Source organism: Rhinoderma darwinii, chromosome 5 (assembly GCF_050947455.1).
Source record: "Rhinoderma darwinii isolate aRhiDar2 chromosome 5, aRhiDar2.hap1, whole genome shotgun sequence".
NCBI lineage: Eukaryota > Metazoa > Chordata > Amphibia > Anura > Rhinodermatidae > Rhinoderma > Rhinoderma darwinii.
In genome coordinates, this window is record NC_134691.1 from 157,425,940 (window position 1) to 157,445,098 (window position 19,159).

Consider the following 19,159-nt stretch of genomic DNA (forward strand, 5'->3'; position numbering starts at 1 on the left):
GATTTGAAAAATGGGCTCTGAGCCTTAAGGCCAAAACAAGGCTGCGTCCTTAAGGGGTTAATTTTTCTAACTTATAACTTTTATTTTCACACTTTTATAAACTTTGTTTGTCTTCGTCCCACTAGGGGACTTGAAGAGCTACAGCACTGATCTCTGCTGAAATACATTACACCTACGTAGTGTAATGTATTATAGCTGTCAGTGTGACACTGACAGGAAGTGTATGAGGAGGACCAGCCATTGTAAGGCCTCCGGTTGCCATGCCAACCATAGCCCCTCCCTTGATCGCATCGTGGGGGGGGGGGGGTTACAATCTGCTACAAACCCCTTAAATGCGGTGATCGCCGCATTTAAGGGGTTAATTGACAAAATCACTGACGTTTCACCGCTGGCCCGCAACAGGGGAGTGTCAGCTGATCTTCCTGTTCCTGGACACTGTCCTTTGGGACAGTGCTCACTGGGAACGTCTCTGTAACTGTACGTCCTGGTCCGGGAAGTTACCCCTACCCAGGATGTATAGTTACGTCGTCGTGCGGGTAGGGATTAAGCCACCTTTCATAATTCTATGAACCATTAAGATCATACTACTGTAAACAGGTTGTCCCAACAAACATTTTTGGCACGTGGACGAGATATGCCATAAACATTTCACTGATGGGAGTCTGACCACCGGGACCCCTTAGGTGGCCACACATGTAGGGGCACTCTCCATTATTCTCTACGGGAGATACAGAAACAATTATACTGTGTTAGTGAGGCCAACTGTATTAGGGAAATGCTTAATTTATCCATGTGATCAAAACAATAATATTCAAGCCTGCAGGTTATTCAAGAAATCTGTGGCCTACTGCAGACTATTCTATGAGTGTCTACAGCCTGACTGCCATCCACAGACTACAGAATGTGGTTATCAGAAGCCTAAACTTGCTGATGGATTCACATGGTAACCATGGGGGATTGGTAAGGCTGCCCTGCTGTTTTTTCTGATCCTTCATATAAATAGGCTAGCTCCCACTGGCTTACATATTCAGTGGCTTAGAGCGCAATGTAAGGCCTCATTTACGCGAGCGTAATATACACGCGTGCGACGCGCGTGCTTTTCACGCGTGTCGTACGCACCTATGTTACTCTATGTGGCACTGCAGACGATGCGTGAATTTTGCGCAGCGCGAGTGCGTTGCGTAAAACTCACGACATGTTCTATAATCGTGCGTTTTTCGTCACTGTCCAGGGTGCTGAAATAGTTAAACTGGTTCAGCACCCTGCACAGTGACTTCCGATCCCAATATACGTGAACGTGTAAAAAAAAAAAAAAAAAAAAGTTCTGACCTACCGATAAAACTCCCGGCTTCTTCCTCCAGTCTGACCTCCCGGGATGACAATTCAGTCCAAGTGACAGCTGCAGCCAATCACAAGCCAAGCACAGGCTGCAGCGGTCACATGGACTGCCGCGTCATCCAGGGAGGTGGGGCCAGATGTCAAGAGAGGCGCGTCACCAAGGACGCGACGCGTCACCAAGCCAACGGCCGGGAAGTTCTCGGTAAGTACGAACCTCTTTTTTTTTTAAACAGGTTACTCGATATGGTGATCGGAATTCACTGTCGAGGGTGCTGAAAGAGTTACTGCCGATCCGTTAACTCTTTCAGCACCATGGACAGTGACTGACGTCGGCTAGCCTCATCTCTATGATGGCGGCTGCGTGAAAATCACGCAGCCGCGCATCATACACGGATGACACACAGAGCTGTCAAGTGCCTTTTGCGCACGCAAAACGCTGCGTTTTTTACGCGCGCAAAACGCACACGCTCCTGTAAATGAGGCCTAAATTAAGATTTATAATATCCAGGAGATTTTTGTACTCCTAAATACAAAATGTGAGATCGGGTGAGATCTCTACTAGTATGTAAGCTGGAAATACAGATTTTACTCTTCTTACTTTCTGTACATTGGATTCCACAATTTGTTGTACCTTTTAAAATACGCATGGACTCGTGAACATTGTAACAATATAGAACCCCCCAACATGACCTTTCATTAAAACATCTGGTCTGCATGTCATAGTAATACTAATGCTACTCCTTGTGAAACATGGAAAGAAATGCTGTAACTTCCTATAAAACATGTTTATTTTAAAGCGACAGATCAATAAAGCACGACAGCTTGCCAGGACTGTATTGGTTAAGTTAAGAAAAATTAGTTTTATTTTAGCCAATTTCACAGCTGTATATTTTAGAAAACTTTACAGACTGTACAGTGTATATATATTTAAACTTTAGAACAAAACCATAGATCCAATGAATGCAAATACTGTACCACCCCAAGCAACAGGGAGATTTACACTACTCTCCAACAAGAATGGGAGATGGTCAGTTTGAAGTAAAAATGTAAAAACTGTACAAAAATAATGTGGATTCATTTTCTCCATACATTCAACTACATTGCAAGCAGATACAGATACCTTAGTAGCCAGAGTAATATATCTGTAGTCACAAATCTATGATACACCCTGGGAACTGAATGGCACATTTTGTATATTTACAAGACACTCCTCTACACTAGTATATATATATATATATATATATATATATATATATATATACTTATTTGGGATTTATATAGTGTATCAATTAAAAAAGGCAACAGAATAGCACACTAACAAAAAAAGGCAGTTTGCGGAGGGTATTTTGCAATTTAATAGTGTACCAAAATTAACTTATTAAATAAAATATATTCTAGTGAGATCTAACATTTATACATGTATAAACATAAAATTATTTTTGGTGTAATACATTACCTGCAAACAGCTAGGAAGTTTCCCTCGGGAACTAAAACTATATAAAATTGCTGCTGAAAAGTAAATGAACCCCAACCTTAAATACAAGATAAATCAGTGACCTGTTAATACTGCATCACACAAAGGAAAATACATGGACAGTGGTTTCTTCATGCTAACGTAAAATTAACTAGACATGTTCCTGACAGTGTACGAAGGTTTGTTTTCCTTTTCCATTTTATTAGCATATGTCCTGAGTACAAACACACACTCTTTTTGGGGCTTGTTAAAATTTATCGGTACACAGTACACATAGCCTTGTTGGAATTGATTAAGTCCATTACAAAAAAAAAAAAAAAGTCCATGTCTGAGGTATTTTACCTTCTTTTTAACCAAAGAATTTGCACAGTCCAACCTCAGTGGGCAATGAAAGTCAGGGCTCACTGCTACCCGTTTTTTATTTTAAATATATTTTTATATAATTTTATATATATATATATATCTTATCTTTTGAACAAAAAAAATATGCATTTTTCCATACTTCCTTGTCACAAAGTTTTTCAACATCTTGTTTTAGCACTATGTCTGCAGAGTTCAAGATGTGGCTTGCTAGATGGTTCTGTAAGTTTACTCCATATCTTACTTTTGCCTGGGAAGCATTGATGACAGGCTTTATTTGTTCAACAATAAAAAAAAACAAAAAAAAAAAACTTTAAATAAGCTAGGACATTGGCGCAGATGTCCCTTTACGTGTTTCAAGGCGACTTTATAAAACAAGCAATGGATTTTTAGAATTCATCAATTTTCCTTTGCAAATATTTCAACATGGAGTCCATTCCTTGAGCAGATCCCCAGATCTTCTTAAGCAATTCGCACTCCCTTTCATTTGTCTGCTCTAAATCTCCTCTCATGACATTCCGGACTAAAGCTTTAGACTCTTCAAGTACCTGATGAAACAAGGAAATAGAAAATGAGTAACTTGAATCCCACCCATAACCAAATAAGTAATAAAATATATTCATAACATTAAATCCACCTACAACGGGATTGCAGGTCACAAGTTCCTTAATTCGGACCATAACTTCTTGTGTGAATGTCCCAGGCCAGAACACCTGAGATACAAGGCCCTTTGCACATGCTTCTTGTGCAGTCAATTTTCTTCCACTGAGTAACATCTCATTTGCCTAAAATGAAAGAAAATTAAATGTTTGCATATAAGACAGCAATTTGTCACTTGTCACATGATTAGAAGAAAACACAATACAATACAAAATACAGTGAAACATCTCTATAAGTCACCTCTTTAAGAGGACCCCCTCCCCCATAGAAAAAAAGAGATGTTCCTGGGACGGATTTGCAATTACATTATAGTCTATGTACAGTCGCCCTCTTTAAAAAGACCAACCCGTGACTACACCTTTAGCGCACATTTTTTTGCTGGGATCCCTCTTTGTAAATTCACATGGGTTACTTTTACTTGACCCTTCTCCCCTTGCTGTGTCCCATGAATTGAAATGCAGAGTGGGACAGCAAGGCCTAGCAGAGGATAAGAGGTAGCCAAAGGAGGAAAGGAGCTGCCAAGCTTTGACTCTCTTCTCTGGTTTCCCTGTTCCCAGAATCAACAAGCCCCTGATTGAATGCAGTGTAGGGGAGCAAGGCATTGCTTACTGGAGGACGGGAGAGAGCCAGAAAAGGGGAGCTGCCAAGCTCTGTGTCCAACAGATGTCATGCTGCATGTGAACAGAGTTTAGACCATGCCATAAGTTGCAGCACATCCTGCCACTACCTGGTGAGGAAGAAACCATCGTTTTGAGAAAAACAAGTTAGCCATGCTGTGTAGAATGAGAGGGGGGAGGCTATGGTTGGGGCTGAACAATGGGAAGCTATGCTGGGGAGTCGGGACCAAGGAGGAGAGTGGAGCCATGATGGAAACCGAAGAGAAGGGGGAGGAGCCACTCTAGGGACCGAGATGGAGAGGGGAGCCATGCTGGGGACTAAGAAGCATACTGTACAGTACTAAGCTGTGGCCCTCCAGCTGTTATAAAAATAAAGCTTGTATCATGCGCTACAAGCTACACGTAGAAGACTACTGCAGTATAGGGTTTTGATATTTATTTACATAGTACACTTAAGTTACAAGACTAGGTGCAGGGCAGGACAATGCTTCCCAGATGCAGGGAATTAATGGAAAATGTCATAGCTGTGTGCTATATTCAAATTGTGTCATTGAGGACATTATTTTTGAGGAGTTTAATCATTGTGTATGTTTATGTGTACTGTGCATGTTTGTGGTTTGTATGCAGAAAACACTTTAACCAGCATTTCGTATACTTTTTTGAGAGGAGCACTCCCATAAAAACAACATTTATTTCACTGTATATGTGCTACTACACATTTATACTATAATGGCACCTTATCTTTTTTAATAAACACTATGGTGCTGCTGTGTCTGTATTAGGGGAGGGATCTGCACACACGCTGCCAATTCTCATGTTTCATGGGGGAACAGATTATTGATCACAGGACCCTCTGCTAGTTCATTAGAAGCAGACACAGAATTTTGTGCTGGGGTGAGAGAGAATCAGTGGTCCCGAGTGTGGGAGAACATCATAGCAGGCGACACAGCACATCCAGATCACGCTGTGCTGTAATTTACAGTGAGATTACGCTTGCTGTGCTGTAAGTCTCACACAAACGTTACCGAAGTGTCAGGATTGTGAATAGACATCTCGTCCTGGTTGGATGCGATGTCTATTTACTGTCAAGACACTTCAGTAACGTTAATGTGTGTGTATGTGACTGAACATAGTGAACAACGCAGGATCACTATGTGCAGAGTAAATGAATGGGGAGAAGTGTATGACGCCAATTGGTCAGCGTCATACTCTTCTCTTCACAACGCCCACTTGGTCAAAAGTAAAAACACGCTCAGTTATCCATTAAGAAAGTCATTAGCATAAAGCTAAAATAGGTCATAACTTGGTGAAAATCGGTCGTTTTTCTCAATAAAAACCACTGCTGTAACCTACATTACAGCGCCAATCACATTATGTACAAGATAGTTCACTTATAATGTGGTGACAGACCCTCTTTAACTTCACCAAAATAATCAGTCTAGATTGAAACACTAAATATCGGACAGGGAAGAGGAAGCAGCAGCAGAATATCTCCCTCAGTGTCTGTGTGAGACTCTGTGCTGTGAGCGGGTAGGGGGGATAATATTACAGTCAATGAGCATTTGCAGAAAATATGCACATTTGACACATTATTTCTGGCTACTCCCATAATTACGGGCCATAGACTTCTATTGGCCATGGGTACCTTCCCGTTTGCGTACAGGAAGGTGCCCGGGCCGTTGAAATATATGGAACATGTCCTATTTCAGGCCGTACTTATGGCACGGGCAGGCCCATAGAAGTCTATGTGGCTCCCGTAATTACGGGTGGCTATGTGTGTGCACCCGTAATTACGGGAGTGTTGCTAGGCGACATCAGGGACATAATTTCCAGCCCCCCTTTTTTTACGGGTCCGTAAATACGGGTGGAATACGGATGACAACGGGCACGGGTCCGCAAATACAGGTTACGGACCCGTATTTACGGGAGGGAAAAAATACAGTCGTGTGCATGGGGCCTCACAGATGATTAAAGAGTGATTGACAGCTGACTAAGGAATGATTGAGATTTTTTTTAAAATAATAAATAGGTGTTCTTTCTATAGTTGTCTGCAAATGTTAATACACCATTACTGTTCTTTGCTGATGTTATCAAAGTGGAAAAAATGAAAGATAGAATTTGTGCAAATTTGGACATCCAGTTAGTTAGTATTTAGTAACAAACTACTATCAGGCTCCCAACATTGTAGCCGCCTTCCCACTCTCCTTTGCAGAGAGTCTTTAGTTCAGGAAATAATCTTTGCTCGCCGTGCATACACAGCAGAATTGAGATCTACTCACACTTTTTAATAATGTCTAACTCTGGGGACTGTAAAAGCCTTTCCAAAACCTTAATATTTTGTTTCTATATGGGTACCTACACACGTAGAAGATTTGTCGCAGATTTTACATCCAGATTTGTGGGCTGGAAATACGCAGCGGAAGACTGTTGTAGGCAAGTGTATGAGAGATTTATCAAATCTCATTCACATGCAGCGGAACATTTTCCCGCACAGAAATCAGAACACGCTACAGAATTTCAAATCCACGGATGCTCATTCTGTTCCGGATGTTCAATATTTCAATGTAGAAGAGGTGAAATCCACAGTGAATCTGAAGCAAAATCTGCATGTAACACATCGGATTCCACTGGCTTCCAGGATTTATTCATATTAAATATGATCCATTCTTTCCTCTATCCACACAATATATCAAATGCCACTGGCTGCCACGCAACCACAAAGCATAACAGGACTACTCCATCCTTAGTAGCTGGCACGGTGTTCTTTTCTCTTTTTTTCTTAAACATCGCATAACAGCATTTAATTCCAAAATGCTTCTATCATATCGAAGTTCTGTGTGGCATTCTTGAAACGTTGGCCTGTAAACAGTTTGCAGGTAGCATTTTCATTTGATGACTCTTGCACTCACATGATGTTTGTGTGTGCCGCAAGTCCCTCTACTCCCATAGAAGCCAAACTCCCCTGCAGGTTCTTTGCCGTGAAGTGGGGGATTTAATTTCTCTACAAGCAGTTCTATCATCGATATTTCCAGATCTAGTCTTCACTTCAACAGTCTGTTATAAGTTCCATTTCATTGGAAATTAAAAGAAGAAATCTACCTGCTTTGTGAGAGTCAATTATCTTTATTCTCCTATTCTCAGTAATCTGCTTAGGGGAGCCCAAGGCTGTTGTGTAGGTAAGACCTAACAAGAATAGGGTTCAGAAACTTTTCTAAACTTTTGCATCTTCCCAGTTTCGTTTCATATTTCCCACTACAATAAAATCATCAAGCTTTTCAACATATAATAATCTGTATTTTATTTCCCATAGACAATATCTGTAAAATCAAGTATCTGTAGAAACAAAACTTACTGATGCAATGCCCATTATTTTGGGGAATAGTAAGGATGAGCAACCATCGGGGCTTTGTCCAAAAGTAGTGTAAGGCGTTTGAAACCAGGCCTTCTCATTAGCCCAGATAACATCACAAAGAGGCAATATGGATGCACCAAGGCCAATTGCAGGTCCATTTACGGCAACGATAATTGGTTTCTTAAACTGTATAAAAGTATTCACAAACGCTCTGCAAAATAATATATTCAACAATTAATATATACACACACACACACATACATATTGCAAGAAACATATTTAAATTATTGTGAATTTCTTATTGTTTAGTAACAATTTATCATACAGTTGTTAACTCAATGCTTGCGATGGCCCACATTAGACTACAAAATGCCAAAAAAAGAAATACTAATACCATCGGCAAGAGGCTGCTTAGCACCGACTGGAAAGAAACTCTAAGCTCCACCCTTGTTTAAACCCCACCCCTTAGCCATCTGTCCAGCAAAAACCGGAAAAGAGCAGGAGTAAATTAACACCTGTGTTCTCTACATGATTTCTACAATACTGAATGTCAGTCTGTAGGATTTTCTGCATGCCTCTGAAGCAAACAGATTTTTTTTATAATCATATTTTTTATTATTCATGTCTAGGTTTGGGGTTCCTTTAATCTATCTAATCTCATATCTATCTATATTTCTATCTATCTATCTTTATGTCGATCTTCATACGTCTCTATCGATCTTCATACGTCTCTATCGATCTGCATATCTATCTATCTATCGATCGATCGATCGATCGATCACTAATCCAACATTCAACAGATGCACAATAGCTCAAACTGCTTTTATTAATAAACTTTGCAAATATTACTCCACACGATTGCTATATAATGCAGCACAATTTCGAGAAAGCATACATACCTAATTGCATCAGCCATTTTAGTGCTCTCTTTTTTTCGGTCATCTGTCAAGCGTCTTATAAAATAAATAAAATCCAGCCCACAGCAAAACACACTCCCAACTGCACTGAAGAGAACTAGCTTGCTGTCATCTGCAGCTGCTGTGGCTAGTGCACCTTGTACTTCCTTCATTACCTACAGAGTGACAGAGAGAGAATGTTCAATTTATAGGATTAGATTACTCACAATGTAAAACTGCAGTCTTGTTATTTGTAAGAAAGGATAGCTGCAGAAAGTTTGTTTTGGAGTTGGATTGTCCAGCACGACTTTTATATGTCCTCGCTTAAAAATTCACAGGATTCTAAAGTGGAAGGTGCAGATACAAAACTGAATAAAGTAATTTCTAAGAATCTGGATATTCCTGGCATCACTATTTATTTATTATGTTCATGGCACAAGAAGTTGCACAACTGTAACAAACCAAATGTCTAACTGACTGTATACATGCCACAAAAAGTGCAGTTACTGGAAGATAAATCCATGTTCCAGAATCTAAGGCTGTGTTCACATCAGAGTTAGTTTCCGCTGAGGGGTTCAGTCTGAGGTTTCCGTCGGGTTAACCCCTCAGCGGAAAGGAAAACGGAAAACTCAGCTTCCGTTTCCCTCACCTTTGAACTCAATGGTGACGGAAACCTAGCTAATGGTTTCCGTCTGTCCCCGTTGTGACAGGGTTCCGTCGTTTTGAGGGAATCAATAGCGCAGTCGAGATGGAACCCCTCAACGGAAGGGCAACGGTGATGTGAACAGGCCCTAACTTGTATTTTACATTTCCTTCTATACAGACTTAATGGAATAATTATTAGCAACTGTGTGAAGATAAAATCTTGCACAAACCATACTTTTTATTTTGTTTGCTTAAAATTACAGAACTCAACTGTATTTAATTAAATGTTGACTATATTACAGAAATATTAGTAATAAAAGGATAATTCTAAATAGAAGTAGAATCAAGTCTATGTCCATATAGCATTTTTGTATTGTGTTCGGGCACCCGGTGCAGACACAGCATGCATCCATAGGGGGCTATTTACCTGATGTATGCCAAAACAATGTCCTTTTAGCATATGCTCAGGGAGGTATGCGCAGGTATACCTTTATATTTATTCAGAACTAGTGACAAGAAGCTATGCTTTTCAGTGCAGTGGAATTCCCCAAGGAAACCTATATGTACGGTATGTGTTTCTTTTACATGGGAGCCGATAAAGGTGCATGTCAGATTTCCCTGGTGTAAGTGACAGCACCCGGAGGACAGCATGTCTGTCGCTTGCTTATGCTGCCCTCAGAGAGAGCAGCATAAGTATCTGACAGATCCTCTTTAAAGCTCTAAAAAAATAAATAATTTAGCAATCTTGTATTTGCCTGACTTATGTTTTACAATTTTTCTTTTTTTAAACAGGCAGCCATAGTAACATTATTTGTATAATTTGTAGCAGCATTCTATAGCTCAAACTCCTGGCAAATTTTTATGACTAGCAACATGGACCTACTAGTTTCATTTACCATAGCATGGTGACCTCCTCTCTGACATTACTCAGTGCTGTGCAGCTATTGGCTGAAGCTGCATCACATAGATTTCCTGTTCTTCGCATCTCCTGCATGCACTTTGCACATATTTATAGAACAAGAACCTAAGAACGGAGTCAAAACCACGATATTATAGATAAAATAATAAATTTTTATTAATACATAACAAAACAACAATGAATATAAATGCTCACATATTAAAATCAAGGAGGACTACCACATTGTGGAAAGAATGGAAGCCAGACACCTGTATGTGATGGGCTAATGTAATAGCATATGCATAAGGTAGATAGTACAAAAGTACATGAATGAGAAAGCAAGCAAGTCACTAAAACCTGGAAGACCATCAAAAAGTATGTGTTTGTGTAACGAGCTATACACTGTCCCAGGTCATGTTTGTGAGGTTGTAACTATTGGTGTCACTTGGCACCTACCTCACATAGGTCACTAATAAAGGGGAACATATGCAGCTTGATGTAAATAGCTTACCCATAATGTATAGCACTGTTTGTCTGGCGTAACACCCGACGCGCGTTTCGGCGAGGAAAGCCTTCGTCCGGGGGTGTAAGTTTGAAAGATGTAAATTTGTAAGCTATTTACATCAAGCTGCATATGTTCCCCTTTATTAGTGACCTATGTGGGTAGGTGCCAAGTGACACCAATAGTTACAACCTCACAAACATGACCTGGGACAGTGTATAGCTCGTTACACAAACACATACTTTTTGATGGTCTTCCAGGTTTCAGTGACTTGCTTGCTTTCTCATTCATGTACTTTTGTACTATCTACCTTATGCGTATGCCATTACATTAGCCCATCACATACAGGTGTCTGGCTTCCATTTTTTCCACAATGTGGTAGTCATCCTTGATTTTAATATGTGAGCATTTATATTCATTATTGTTTTGTTATGTATTCATAAAAATTTGCTATTTTATCTATAATATCGTGGTTTTGACTCCGTTCTTAGGTTCTTGTTCTAATATATATATATATATATATATATATATATATATATATTATGAGTCATAGCCAATGTTACCAATAGTCATGGGCATCAATTGGTTTTTGCCCTCCCCCAATATATGATACAGTATTTGAAGCAATTTAATTTATTTTGCATTAATCGTAAGGCGTATTCAGGTTGTCCTCCGTATTGGTTGCGTATATTTATAGAAGTTGTCTCATCAGGACACCTGTCCAGATCACAGGAGGGGTGGCCCCCTGCTCAGCACTTGCCTCTATGAGCCAGAGCTATGAACCACTAACAAACAGCAGCTCTGGAAAACTAGCTCTGTATGGTCACCATTTCTCCAGGAGTGGCCGTATCTTAAAGAGGCTCTGTCACCAGATTATAAGTGCCCTATCTCCTACATAGTCTGATCGGCGCTGTAATGTAGATAACCGCAGTGGTTTTTATTTTGAAAAACGATCATTTTTTTAGCAAGTTATGAGCAATTTTAGATTTATGCTAATTAGTTTCTTAATAGACAACTCGGCGTGTTTTTACTTTTTACCAAGTGGGCGTTGTACAGAGGAGTGTATGACGCTGACCAATCAGCATCATACACTTCTCATTGTTCCAGCCCAGCTTCTTTCACTGCACAGTCACGCTCTAATAATGTGCTGGAACAATGAGAAGTCTATGATGCGGATTGGTCACTGATTGGTCAGCGTCATACACTCCTATGTACAACGCCCAGTTGGTAAAAAGTAAAAACACACGCCCGGTTGTCTAGTAAGAAACTAATTAGCATAAATCTAAAATTGCTCATAACTTGCTCAAAAATTATCGTTTTTCAAAATAAAAACCACTGCTGTTATCTACATTACTGCGCCGATTAGATTATGTAGGAGATAGGGCATTTATAATCTGGTGACAGAGCCTCTTTAAGACAACCCTTTTAATTCGGAGAGCTATTTGCTCCATCTTAAAGAGGCTCTGTCACCAGATTTTGCAACCCCTATCTGCTATTGCAGCAGATAGGCGCTGCAATGTAGATTACAGTGACGTTTTTATTTTTTTAAAACGAGCATTTTATGGCCAAGTTATGGCCATTTTTGTATTTATGCAAATGAGGCTTGCAAAAGTACAACTGGGCGTGTTGAAAAGTAAAAGTACAACTGGGCGTGTATTATGTGCGTACATCGGGGCGTGTTTACTACTTTTACTAGCTGGGCGTTCTGATGAGAAGTATCATCCACTTCTCTTCACAACGCCCAGCTTCTGGCAGTGCAGATCTGTGACGTCACTCACAGGTCCTGCATCGTGTCGGCCACATCGGCTACAGTTGATTCTGCAGCAGCATCAGCATTTGTAGGTACGTAGCTACATCGATTTACCTGCAAACGCCGATGCTGCTGCAGAATCATCTGTAGCCTCTGGTGCCGGCTCGTCTAACACGATGCAGGACCTGGGGAAGTGACGTCACAGCGTGATCTCTCGAGAACACGGCTGTGTCTGCACTGCCAGAAGCTGGGCGTTCTGAAGAGAAGTGGATGATACTTCTCGTCAGAAAGCCCAGCTAGTAAAAGTAGTAAAAACGCCCCGATGTACGCACAATACACGCCCAGTTGTACTTTTGCAAGCCTCATTTGCATAAATATAAAAATGGCCATAACTTGGCCAAAAATGCTCGTTTTTTAAAAATAAAAACGTTACTCTTATCTACATTGCAGCGCCGATCTGCTGCAATAGCAGATAGGGGTTGCAAAATCTGGTGACAGAGCCTCTTTAAATACTTCCTCCTACAGTACATTTGGATCAGAATGCAGAGAGAATAATTTGAAAAGAAGCAGAGAGCTCTCAGTATTATGTACAGAGTGAATGCAGGGGACGGCAGAGTAGGAGATGTCCTTTTGGCAACTTTTTCAGTGGTGTTAAGGTACTATAGTGCGCAGAGCACCTTGGAAACTTAATTGGCATGTTAAATAGATCTAATAAGTTGATTTTGCTAAATATCTTGTTACTTTTATAATAGGCATGTCGGATATTTAAATAGCTACTCTGATTTGACTATAAGCAAATATTGACAAGAAAATAAGGTTTTATAGCTTCAGACGTTTCGCAGATTATGGATTCGCATTCAAAGAGAACCTGTCAGCAGTTTTTAGTACTCAAAACTGCTGACAGCGATATATACAGGGTGGGGAGTGCAGCATAACAATACCTATGTTGTTGGTCATGCAAGTTGAATGAAGAGAAAATCTCTGTTTAGATGTCCCCGTCGCTGGGATCGCAAGTGCCCCTCTAGCAGTCTCCTCAGACTGGAGAGGTTTTCAGCGATCAGTGCAGAGAGCCCGGAGCACTGAACATTGAGAGGCCACCCCTGTGGCACTTGCGTCAAAACGTAGGTTTCTCGGACACACGACCTGCCTGACCAAAAAATTAGGCATTGTTGCACTGCACTCCCCACCATCTACATCGTGGTCAATAATTTTGAGACCTCAAAACTGCTGACATGTTCTCGTTAAGGTCAGTTTACAGGTAGCAATTATCAGCTTGTAACTATAATTTTACAGAGAAAACGCCTAAAGTATAAAAAATAAGCATTGGTCTAAATGAATTGTTAATAAAATAAATATATATACTAGTCCTTATCAATGAATTAGAATATCATCAAAAAGTTAATTTATTTTAGTAATTCAACTCAAAAAGTGAAACTCCTATATTATAGATTCATTACACACAGAGTGATCTATTTCCAGCATTTTTTCCTTTTAATGTTGATGATTATGGCTAACAGTTAATGAAAAACCAAAATTTAGTGTCTCCGAAAATTAGAATATTATATAAGCCCAATTTAAAAAATTATCTTTAATACCAAAATATAGGCCTACAGAAAAGTATGTACAGTATATGCCCTCAATACTTGGTCGGGGCTCCTTTTGCATGAATTACTGCATCAATGCGGCGTGGCATGGAGGCGATCAGCCTGTGGCACTGCTGAGGTGTTATGGAAGCCCAGGTTGCTTTGATAGCGGCCTTCAGCTCGTCTGCATTGTTGGGTCTGGTGTCTCTCATCTTCCTCTTGACAATACTCTATAGATTCTCTATGGGGTTTAGGTAAGGTACTGGTCAATCAAACGCAGTGATACTGTGGTTATTAAACCAGGCATTAGTGCTTTTGGCTGTGTGGGCAGGTGCCAACTCCTGCTGGAAAATGAATTCAGCATCTCCATAAATCTTGTCAGCAGAGGGAAGCATGAAGTGCTCCAAAATTTCCTGCTAGACGGCTGCGCTGACTCTGGACTTGATATAACACAGTGGACCAACACCAGCAGATGACATGGCTCCCCAAACCATCACTGACTGTGGAAACTTCACACTGGACCACAAGCAACATGGATTGATGCCTCTCCACTCTTCCTCCAGACTCTGGGACCTTGATTTCCAAATGAAATGCAAAATTTACTTTCATCTGAAAACAGGACTTTGGATCACTGAGCAGCAGTATTGGTCCACTGTGTTATATCAAGTCTACAGTCAACGCAGCCGTCTACCAGGAAATGTTAGAGCACTTCACGCCTCCCTCTGCTGACAAGCTTTATGGAAATGCGGATTTCATTTTCCAGCAGGACTTGGCACCTGCCCACACTGCCAAAAGTACCAATACCGGGTTTAAGAACGACAGTATCACTGTGCTTGATTGGCCAGCAGACTCGTCTGACCTAAACATCATAGAGAATCTATGGGGTATTGTCAAAAGGAAGATGAGACACCAGACCCAACAATGCAGACGAGATGAAAGCCGCTATCAAAGCAACCTGGGCTTCCGTAACACCTCAGCAGTGCCACAGACTGATCGCCTCCATGCCACGCCGCATTGATGCAGTAATTCATGCAAAAGGAGCCCGACCAAGTATTGAGGGCATGTTCTGTACATACTTTTCAGTAGGCCTATATTTCGGTATTAAAAATCATTTTTTAAATTTTGCTAATCTAATATTCTAATTTTCTGACACAAAAAATTAAATGTGACATTAAGTGTGCGTGCGGTCAGCATGAGGTGATGCGGCCGGCGCTGCACTAATGAGCGGCGGTTCAGGCACCGAAGACAGAACATGGGGGTGTTTTGCAGTCTGCCCGCCATGTTCGGTCTTCAGTGCCGCCGCTCATTAGTGCAGCGCTGGCCGCATCGCATCATCCGGACGGTGCCATTGTCAGGACTCAGGAGCGGGGCAGTGGCTGTATTACACAGCCGCAGCCCCGCTCTCATACATTCATGTGTTACAATGCGGCTGCACAGCTTAGTATCAAAATACATGAAATATCCGCGGCACAGTAAATTGTGCAGGTCCTGATCTGCAAGGACCTTCTAGCCACGCCCCCTCCTATGTACAGAGCAGATTCAACACCATTAACCCCTGCCTCTCCACACCTCCGATGTCTGGTTAGTTCAGGAGAGGCTGAGAGCACTATAGCTGCCAATATCTTGTATTTCTGTGTCTGACATTGTTATGGGGCACTGTGGCTGGCATTGTGTTGGGGCACTGTGGTACCCTATTGTCTCAATATTACCCAGGAAATGCACAGTTAAAGGCAAAAACTATTTTTTCTCCTCTGTTATGCTACAATTTATGGATGTGCCTTATGGTCCAGTACATCCTATAGTCCGTAAAATGCAGTAAATGACTTATTACTCTTAGATTATTGTCTCATTGACTATTTTCAGGAAATGAGACTAAGGGGTTTTAATAGGACTCAAAAGGCTGGAGATATGACCAATCACATTCACTGTTGATCAGCAGTGAATGTGTCACATGACAGACCAGGAGAGGAAAATGCTAAATATTCATGAGCATCCATTTTTATTAAAAAGATTTATCAAAATCTGCATATCATTTTAAAAACAATTTTGAAAAATAATAGGCTTTATGACACTCCCCCCGGGCTTCATTCAATTCAATTCCTTCTGCGTTGTCTATAATGATATCACTTGTTAGAAGCGGTTAACTGCTGCTGGCGGTGAGGTCTCATCTGCAGCAACATCCTGTGTCAGCAATTGGCTGCTATGGTCGGGTGATGCGATACCATTCTGGACAAATGACGTTAGGTGGAAGAAGATAGATGCCAGCAGAGGGGAGGCAAAGCTCAATTTTTAGGGTAAATATATTACTAATGTTTTTATATTTCAACACGGTGGAGCTTCAGTGAACTTTCTTCTTGTTGGAAAATAGTTCCAGGAGGCCTGAAGAGTAAGTTCACTCAAGAACATAACGCTAATATATAGTGAAAAAGTAATAAAAAAAGGACCTGTCATGTCCCCGGAAATGTTAATCTGCTGCCATACCTGCATTGCTCGCTTTCCAAAGCTGATGAAATGGTCTGAAATTGAAATCCCATTTTTGTACCAGTCTACATGACTATTTCTGCAGCAAATCTATATTTCCAAGGTATTTATGTGCTTCGTCTCAAATTAAACATACAAAGCATGCACCATACATTACTTGTAGATTAAAAGAAAAAAAAAAAACACACAATCATGTTGAAGGCAAAACTTGCAACTGAATCATTTACTGATGAAACTAACCTCAGGATTCAGTGAATTATTATCAGATGATTTTGTGGAAAGTAATATATGTGTGAAGCCGTCCTGTTTGCGCACAACAATATCCCTGTATCGGTAAGCACTTTCCGTTTGTCTTACACTGAATCGTAGCCTTTTATCAAAAGACTGGTCTCTTCGCTCATCAATAAACTTCCGCTTTCCTGTAACTCCAGCCACTGATGTCTGTAAAGTGTTGGTACCATTTGCTGTCAATGCCTGCATGAAAGTAGATGGCCCTGCAAATAATTAAAAAGAGGTTACACTTTGGTTATTTTCCAGTAAGATGGTTACAAAAGCTCAAACTATATTGCAAATATTAGAGGTTTGGTTCTGGGATAGAGCTTCTAACACTGGTGTGACACTTGTCATTCTTACTGCATTAAATCAACGGTTGTATAATGTTTATCCATTATATACACAGCTCTACCTATTGAGGTCCAATTATTCCAGCCACAACACAATTGCTAATCATATCTCACCACTCCAAGTACTCCTCACCTATGAACAGATACTGAAGACATGGAGCCAGAGCCCAAACAATGCCAACATAAAAGCAGCCCATTACAAGGAACCACCATCCAATCCTTAGTCATAGTATACTATGATTAAAAGAGCTGTCAGGATCAACATTAACCCCTTCCCGCTCCTTGACGTACTATTACGTCATGGCAGCTGTATCGTTCGCGCTCCATGCCGTAATAGTACGTCACGGGAGTAACGGCCGTTTCGGCCGTCCTCCCGACACATACAGGAGCTGTGACTCTGCTGTCTTGTTCAGCAGCTGTCACAGCTCCTACAGCGGGGACCGATCGCTGTGTCCCCGCTGATTAACCCCTTAAAAGCCGCGTTCTATAGAGATCGCGGCTTTTTAGGGGTTAAGCTGCCATCGCCGGCCTGCTACGCGACAGCGGCCGGCGATGGTGACTATGGCAACCGGACACCAAACAATGGCGTCCGGCTATGCCATAGACGGAAGCCTAGTGGGTCCTGACAACGTCAGGACCCACTATGCTTGCTGTCAGTGAGTAGCTGACCGTTCTAATACACTGCACTACGCATGTAGTGCAGTGTATTAGAATAGCGATCAGAGCCTCCTGCCCTCATGTCCCCTAGTGGGACAAAGTAATAAAGTAAAAAAAAAGTTAAAAAAAGATGTGTAAAAATAAGAAAATAAAAGATTTAAAAGTATTAAAAGTAAAAATCCCCCTTTTTCCCTTATCAGTCCTTTATTATTAATAAAAATATATAAACAAACAAATAAACTATACATAATTGGTATCGCCGCGTCCGTAACGGCCTGAACTACAAAATTATTCCGTTATTTATCCCGCACGGTGAACGCCGTAAAATAAAATAATAATAAACCGAACCACAATCACAATTCTTTGGTCACTTCACCTCCCAAAAAATGGAATAAAAAGAGATCAAAAAGTCGCATGTACCTAAAAATGGTACTGATCGAAACTACAGTTCGTTACGCAAAAAATAAGTCCTCGCACGGCTTTATTGATTGAAAAATAAAAACGTTCTGGCTCTTAGAATAAGGTAACACAAAAAGTGAATGATTGTTTACAAAACGTATTTTATTGTGCAAACGCCATAAGACATAAAAAAAAACTATAAACATCTGGTATCGACGTAATCGTAACGCCCCGCAGAATAAAGTGAACATGTCATTTATAGCGCACGGTGAACGCTGTAAAAAAAAAAAAGAAAAAAAAACAATCGTACAATTGCTGTTTTTTAGTCACCACGCCACCTAAAAATAGAATAAAAACTGATCAAAAAGCCGCATGCACCCCAAGAAAACTACAATGGATTCCTCAAGCGGTCTAGTTTCCAAATTGGGGTCACTTTTGGGGGGTTCCCAATGTTTTGGCACCACAAGACCTCTTCAATCCGGACATGGTGCCTAATAAAAAAGAGGCTTCAAAATCCGCTAGGTCCTCCTTTGCTTCGGAGGCCGGTGCTTCAGTCCATTACCGCACTAGGGCCACATGTGGGATATTTCTCAAAATTGCAGAATCTGGGCAATAAGTATTGAGTTGCGTTTCTCTGATAAATCCTTTTGTGTTATAAAAAAAATGGTATAAAGAGGATTTTCTGACAAAAAAAAATGTAAATTTCACCTCTACTTTGCTCTAAATTTTTGTGAAACACCTAAAGGGTTCATAAACTTTCTAAATGCTGTTGTGAATACTTTGAGGGGTCTAGTTTCTAAAATGGGGTATTTGATAGGGGTTTCTAATATATGGGCCCCTCAAAGCAACTTCAGACCTGAACTGGAACCTAAAAAAATAAATAAATGAGGCAATACTTCATTTCTTACATTATACTGATAATGA

General features: G+C 40.6%; 1 protein-coding gene across 1 annotated transcript in view; it reads right to left on the reverse strand.

Moving 5' to 3' along the window:
* Positions 1-3,458: 3,458 nt before the first annotated feature.
* CDYL (chromodomain Y like) overlaps positions 3,459-19,159 on the reverse strand; it is a 68,657-nt gene continuing 52,956 nt past the window's right edge. The window contains exons 3-7 of the mRNA XM_075826674.1: positions 16,797-17,050; positions 8,701-8,873; positions 7,802-8,012; positions 3,814-3,957; positions 3,459-3,720 (exon numbers count right to left, since the gene is read on the reverse strand). Of these exons, the coding sequence (XP_075682789.1) occupies positions 3,562-3,720; positions 3,814-3,957; positions 7,802-8,012; positions 8,701-8,873; positions 16,797-17,050 (941 nt within the window). The 3' untranslated portion in view covers positions 3,459-3,561. The remainder of the gene's footprint in view (positions 3,721-3,813; positions 3,958-7,801; positions 8,013-8,700; positions 8,874-16,796; positions 17,051-19,159) is intronic.